At 36.2% G+C, this 7845-nt stretch overlaps 1 protein-coding gene across 1 annotated transcript; it reads left to right on the top strand.

Moving 5' to 3' along the window:
* Positions 1-850: 850 nt before the first annotated feature.
* Positions 851-7845, top strand: LOC106683037 (serine/threonine-protein phosphatase 6 regulatory ankyrin repeat subunit B). Its single transcript, XM_014424243.3, has 3 exons — positions 851-862; positions 968-1093; positions 3689-7845. Exons 1-3 carry the CDS (start codon positions 851-853, stop codon positions 7550-7552), a joined length of 4002 nt encoding a protein of 1333 aa, XP_014279729.2. The 3' UTR covers positions 7553-7845.

Genomic DNA, 7845 nt, shown 5'->3' with positions numbered 1-7845 from the left:
AGGGCTGCTCACAATCTTATAGTTATAACATTTAACATGGTAAAACAATTAACATTTAACACAACATCATGAATACCCCTAATATAAATATTAATAGATTTTTAAAAAAATAATGAAAAAACACGACTTACTTATAATATAATATAATTATGATCATCAATGAAAACTGCATAGCCAAATCTGCTGCTAGCAGTACTCAGCTACCCATCGACTGTATTTCACTTCCTTTATCCTTCATCCTAAAAAAATGTATTATTACTGAACTCATTTAGAACTAGGACAGCTGCTGGCAACTTTCGACTAAGGGTCGACCTCTGCACAAATACCAAATACAACCTAATACAACACTATGCAACAATAAAAAATAAATTAATAAAAATTAATTATGAGAGATCCTTGATCCTTAATAGTTGAAGTGCAACGATTAAAAAAAAAAAAAAAAAAAAAAAATTAAAATTGTACGTTTTTCCTTAACTACTGTAGTTAACTACAATAGTGATCTATGTTGATTTAATTTGTGATGATATATTTTTTAATAAAATAACTTTAATTAACATTAATGATTAATAAAATAACAATCCCTCCAAAGCTTTAACTAAATGTTCAAAAATTTCGTATTATAGTATATCCCATCGCCTTCCAATGATTTTGTATACCTATTTTGTCAGAAGTGTATACCTCATTTTAATAATTTTATATACTTATTTTGCCAAAAACAATGATTAGAAATTTCCTTAAATTTGTTGAAAAAAAAAACAAAATCCAATTTTTGAGAAAATAACCTAGAGTTGTAAAAATACTATATTAATTTCTATATACATTCAAAATTATTGAATCTCAACGATTCGTTATGTTCGTGGAAGTATTTTTTACCGAGTACTTCCTTGTACGCTGTTCGTACAAATGAAAATTAGAGAATTGCGGTCGTGCTGTCCTTGGCATTACATAACTTGACTGACTGCCTCAGGAAAACTGGACTAACCAGTGTGTTCAATCTACTTCAGTCCTCGCCAGGGAGAACTTCTTGTTTCTGATGATGTCAATCTTTCCGATCTATATCTTTCTCTTCACTCTACATCAAGTCACTTCCTCTGTAAGTATATATCTATCAACTGTGATTGTACCCGATCTATTAAAACTTGGAATATATTTTATTTAATTGCTAACGTTTGATTTCAATTACAACGAACCCCATGAACGAAAATGTGTATAACTTATATTCTGATCGTGATGATTTTTATGAACTATCGTTGTAATTAAAATTTTGGTGTTATATTGAATATTCGTCTACAAGCGGGACTACTCAAAGAAAACTGAACTGGGTGGTTATTAACCACTTAGTGATGCGGGAAGTGATTTAAATCTTTTCTCTGCCTTAATTTAAATATTACTTTTCTCATAAAACCTTTATCTTTTATACTTATATCAACTATCTTCCTGATTTCATTCACCACACACACAATGCCACTTATATGCAGACGATCTCCATATCTATCTTTCCTTCGATCCCACCGAGATGCTTGAGACCATCCAAAAGATACAAGAAAATATTGACAGCATTAACGCGAGGGGTTTAAGAATGATTTGAACCTGAATGTAGAAAAAACCAATGCCATTCTTATTTGTTCCAAGTGCTTCCTCCATTCCCTCCCTTACTATCCCCTACTCTTCCTTAACAACCTACCGATTCACTTCTATCCTACAATAAAAAACCTTGAAGTCTTCTCCGACCAACACCTCTCCTTGAATAATCACATTTCCCAAATCCCACACAAATCCATAACTGTACTCAAACAATTCCTAGATTCCGAGATTCCATTCCTTTAAACACCCGTCAGCTCCTAGTATCCTCTCTCGTTTTCCCCCACTTCGACTATGGTTCCTTGGTCTATGGATGGCTATCTGCAGGACTAGAGTTGAAACTGAAGAGACTCCTGAATTGCTTCTAAGATTTATTTTTGGGTTTCCAAGGCGCTCTCAAGTCTCCTCTAGTATACCGAGTTGAAGTGACTCTATCCAACCTCCTTGGCGTTATTCATTCGCCAGTCCTCATTCATTCTTTCCTTTAAACAACACCTATTCCTCCACTTACTGTATTACCAAACCTCCGCATCATTGTGAACAAATAAATAGGCATATATTTATTAACACTATAAACAGTAGTTGAGCCAATATCCCATTGTAATTGCATTTTACTTACTGGAAACTTGTAAATGCTTGCCAGACAAAAATCTTAATCTATGAACTATGTATTTATTCTTTTTCCAATATTTTTCTAGAAAAACGAAATTCAACTCTTCCGCTGTCAGAAAAAATCACCTCGACCATCTCTTTTCTTAAAACCTTAAAAATTAATCAATCAGAAAATGACCATCCACCCTGGACCCATTATCGACCTAAAACTATTCTAGAACTCTCGAAATACTGTAAGCACAACACTGAACATTCTCGATATAAAGCTCATTTATCTCGCCTTATCCAAAACATGCCGACAGTCTTTACAATCTTCACAGACGGATCAAAGTCAGAACAGTCAACAGCATCAGCTTTTGTTACCAACAATTCCACGCACAAAATCAAACTACACAAGCTATGTGATATATTCACAGCTGAACTAAATGCAATAGCAGCAGTATTATATTTCTGTTTGTCTTCAAACCGAAACAACATCATAATAGTAACAGATTCACTAAGCTCGTTAAAAGCCATAGATTACATGTACCCGAAACACCCCAAAATTTCTAAGATCCACTACTATATAACCACCCTAGTAAATCTGGGCATATCAGTACAATTTATGTGGGTTCCGAGCCACGTGGGAGTCACAGGAAACGAACTGGCTGATCGAGCTGCTAGAGAAGCACTCACGCTACCGGGACGCGGGAAAATCGTTTTAACTCCAATAGAGATGAGCAGACCCCTTATAAGGAAAATTACAGATGGGTGGCAATCTATGTGGAACGAGAGCCCCGTGAGTAAGCTGAAAACTATAAAGAAGGAAGTTAGAGCATGGAGTACCTCCAGCCGCAAATGTCATAGAGAGGAAGTTGTGCTCACTAGACTGAGGATAGGACACACAAGACTCACTCATTCCTACCTCATTACAAAGGAGACGCAACTAAAATGTAAACACTGTAATAACAATATGACAATTGGCCACATCTTTGAGGAATACCCATACTTTACGTCACAACTCAGCAGATTTGGATTGAAACCTGACAAATCATCAGCCCTCAGAAACGATGACAAAACCATAGAATCGGTACTTAAATTTTTGAGAACACAAAATATAATTGCAGAAATATGATGAAAAAAAAAGGCGTTTGTATAAAGTATAGACATGTGCATGTGAGTGTTTATGTGTATGTGTGTGTACGTGTGTATGTGAAAATATATATATGTGGGTGTGAATATATGTATGTGTATGTATAGACGTATGTTGCTGAAAACTAATAGGAAGTAAATGGCGTTGATGACTAAGGAGGTTTTACGCCGTTAAACAAAACAAAACAAACATACAATTGCATTTTGTTGATTATTTGAAGATTTATTGCTAAGCCTAACAATATATAAAGTCTTAAACTTTCCAGGTATTTTTTACAATGTTATACATTTATAAAATAGGTTTCATTCCTATATGCAAATTAGAGAAGCATTATACACATTGTTTAATTTTTATGATTTTCAGATACAGAATGATGAACAAATGGAACTGAAGCCGTCAGCTGATGACGTCACCACAGATGGTACTTATATTGAATTAAAAGATACTCCCCTACACCTTGCTTTAGAAAATGGTAATCTAAATGAGTTTCACAAACTTCTTGATAACTCCACTAATGTTAATATTAAAGGATCTGATGGACTTACGCTTTTACATATCGCTGCTAGGGAAGGCTACGAGTCGATCGTAAATTTGCTTTTGTCCAGAAAGGCAAGAGTAGACATAGAAGACAATATCAATAGTACTCCAATACATCTTGCACTTTATAACAAAAACTCCAATATTGCTAAGATACTTATTGACCACGCTACTAATGTCAATATTAAGAATTATTATGGTGAAACACCTTTACAAGTGGCTGCTAAGTTTGGCTACGAATTGATAGTAGATAAGCTGCTGTTAAAAAATGCGAGTGTAAACACAAGAGACAATACCTATAACACTCCGATGCATGAAGCAGTTAAAAATGGGCACCTCAATGTTGTTAAGATACTTGTGAATCATGGTGCTGATGTAAATATTGAAGGAAGTAATGGTATGACACCGCTACATTTAGCTGTACAACAGGGCTCCGAATCTATCGTTAATTTTCTTTTATCCAAAAATGCAAAGGTAAACATGAAAAACAATGTCAATGACACTCCAACGCATTATGCAATTTATTATGGGAAATTCAATGTCCTTAAGATTCTCCTCAGCCACGGTGCTGACGCTAGTATCAAAGGATCTGGTGGTTTTACACCTTTACATTTGGCTGCAAGGGAGGGTAAAGAATCTTATGTTAAGTTGTTGTTGTCGAAAAATTCAAATGTAAACCTAAGAGACAATACCAATAATACTCCAATACATCTTGCAGTTAAGAATAATAAGTACAATATTACAGAGGTACTTATCAACAACGGTACCGATGTTGATATTAAAGGTATGGATGGTAGTTCAAGTTTACATATCGCTGCTGAGAAGGGGTACGTTCATATCGTGAGTTTTCTGTTGTCCAAAAACGCAAATATAAACATAAGAGACAATCTAAATAACACCCCACTACATCAAACAGTAAAAAATAATCATCTCGATGTTGCTAAGACACTTCTGGAACAAGGTGCAGATGTCAATATAGTAGGAAATAAGGGCCAGACACCGCTGCATATAGCTGTTGATAATGGTCAAGAATCCATGGTAAATTTACTATTGTCGAATAATGCCAGAGTAGATATAAAGAATCAGATTGGTATGACTCCATTGTATTTAGCTGTAAATCACAAGAATTTAAACACAGCCAAAATTCTCATTGAACACGGAGCTAACGTAAATAGCGGGACGGGTAATGGGATGACCGCTTTGATGGTCGCTGCAGTAAACGGTGATGAAGCTATTGTGAATTTACTTATTTCAAGAAATGCTTCTTTAGAAAGAAGAGACAATAGCGGTAATGCCGCAATGCACTACGCAGCGTTCAATGGAAATGTTAACGTAATAAAGACGTTACTTGCTCACGGTGCATATGTCAATAATAAAGGAGAGAATGGCAAGACACCTCTCAATTTTGCGGTTCGAAAGGACTTTGAATATTCAGAAAAATCAGATGAGGAAACTGAAGACCAGGGATTAGTGCATTACCACAATACTACCATACCTGTTACTGAAGAAAATGAAATAGTCGCTGCGATAAAAACTCTAGTGGAACATGGAGCCAAAGTGAATTCTCAAAATCTCCTTGACCAAACAGTCCTCCACGAAGCTGCTGCAATAGGTTATGCTCGAGTCGTTGGCTATCTGCTCTCACAGAACGCCAGTTTCAGTATCGAAGATTATGTTTGCTTCACCCCTCTGCAGTGGGCGGCTAATAATGGATATTTAGATGTGATAAAGACTTTGTTGGAATACGGCGATGATGTCAACAGAAAAGGTTGTAATGATATCACAGCCTTACACCTATCAATTAGAAGAAATGATATTATGTTGATTAAATTTCTTTTGTCTAAGAATGCTGATCCAAATGTGATGAGCGAAGATGGGCGAACACCTTTAGACTTAGCCTTTGATCCTTTATCTGAAGAAGTTATAAAACTACTGTTGGATCATGGAGCCAAAGTGGAGGATAATAGTTTCTTAGGCTCGAAGATTCTTTTTGATGCAGTTTCAAATAAATTAATAGATATTGTAAGGCTACTTTTGGATAAGACTGAAAATATAACTTCTTATCCGACAGTCATTCTAAATCATGCCATTGGGACGCGGTTTGCAGAAGGAATCGATATTCTCATCTCTCATGGAGCAAATATTGTGGAGAAAGATATCCATGGCAATCTCCCGCTTACTTCAGCAGTTATTTCGGGAAGTTCACATTTCGTTAAATTAATTTTGGAAATAGGAGCAAATAGATTTCCTAAGAAGAATTTTCAAACTTTCTTAGATGCTGGATCTGACGTAAAGCTTCTTACGTTCAAGAACGACGTGATTCAGATCCATAGTGTGGCAGCACTGCACATAGCTTCCTATAACCGGCTCACGGAAGTTATAGGACTGTTGATATCTTATGGTGCTTCACTAGATGTTAGAGATAGACGAGGATATTCATCGCTTCACTTTGCCTGTGAGAATGGGCATGTTGAAGTAGCAAAACTGCTTTTACGATCTGGAGCCAACAAAAGCTCAGCTGATATCAATGGTACGACTCCCCTACACATCGCCTCCAGGCTAGGTCTCTCTATAATTGTCGAATCACTGCTTTCCGATCCACCAGCTGCCATTGATCAAGCAGACAATAGTGGATCCACAGCACTTCATTTTGCAGCTAAGGGCGGATCTTTGGAAACAGTCATGTTGTTACTGAATCTTGGTGCTGATAAAGAAGCTAAGAATATTGATCTCAAAACTCCACTGCATTTTGCTTCTGTCGAGGGCCATGAGGATATTGTGAAAATATTAATCGATGGTGGAGCAGAAGGAGATGCATCCGATGTTCATGGTATGACACCATTACATTTCGCCGCAAGAGAAGGATATGAGGATGTGGTATGGTCGATTCTTCATTCTGGCGTCTTTGTCGATAGTAGAAACAAAAATGGTAGTACACCACTTCACCTTGCATGCCAACAAAGCACCAAATTCACAGGTTTTGAACAATCGAAAGTTGTGGATTACCTTTTATTTTATGGTGCCAATTTGGATGCAAAGGACCACAATCAAATGACCCCACTACATATTGCATCTAGGGATAATTCCTCAAGTGTTATTCAACAACTTATAGATCATGGAGCGGACCCTTCAAGCAGGGATGCTTTACTCAACCAACCTATCCATTATGCCGCGTTATATGGACATTATAATATAATACTCGGGTTACTTGGCGATGAAATTGGGATACATCAAGGTATATCTGTGAATATTAACCATGAAACTCCTTTGTACTTAGCATCAAGAGAAGGGCATACAGAAGTAGTTACATTGCTCTTACAGGTTGGAGTCGAAAGTCTACAACCTGACATAAAGGGAAGGACTGCTTTACATCGCAGCGCTGGCAGGGGTCATTTAGGAATAGTGAAACTTCTTCGCCAAGCCCTTCTAAATAAAGAAAAAGAAGATAAGTGGGGCTTTACTGCATTAAACTACGCTGCTTCTTGGAGAGGACGTCACGAAGTTATAGGATATCTTTCTACTACTCAACTAAATATCACATTGTCATTTTATTTAAACAAATCAAATCCTTTTGAACCTTATTTGGAGAATCAAAAATTTATAACAGTGAAAAAGTTACCTGGAGTAAAAGTGGGAATACCTTATTCGTTTAAGGTAGGTAGTGCGGAAAAGGTAAAGTACATAAGTTAACTAAATAATATTGCATTCTTTCTTTTAAAATAATTCAACATTAGATGCACTAATAGTTGCGAATTGCCCCTATCTTGGAAGAAGCTTTTCTCTTTTTTTCTATCCTTTTCTAAAGCCTCACGAATAATTGATTAGTAATGGTCTGAACTCAGGTAGGCAAGTTATGTCATTAAGTTATTTAATGGTAGTTGACAAATTTCTGCGAAGTGACTGTCGGATTTAAGTAATCCGATTTTTTTTTTCCGAACCCTCTAAAACAGAAATAAAAAGTGAATTAGTAAGTGCATTACTGT

This window comes from Halyomorpha halys, unplaced genomic scaffold, assembly GCF_000696795.3.
Source record: "Halyomorpha halys isolate HHAL.00 unplaced genomic scaffold, Hhal_1.1 Scaffold458.1, whole genome shotgun sequence".
NCBI lineage: Eukaryota > Metazoa > Arthropoda > Insecta > Hemiptera > Pentatomidae > Halyomorpha > Halyomorpha halys.
This window is presented reverse-complemented; position numbering and strand designations above follow the sequence as displayed.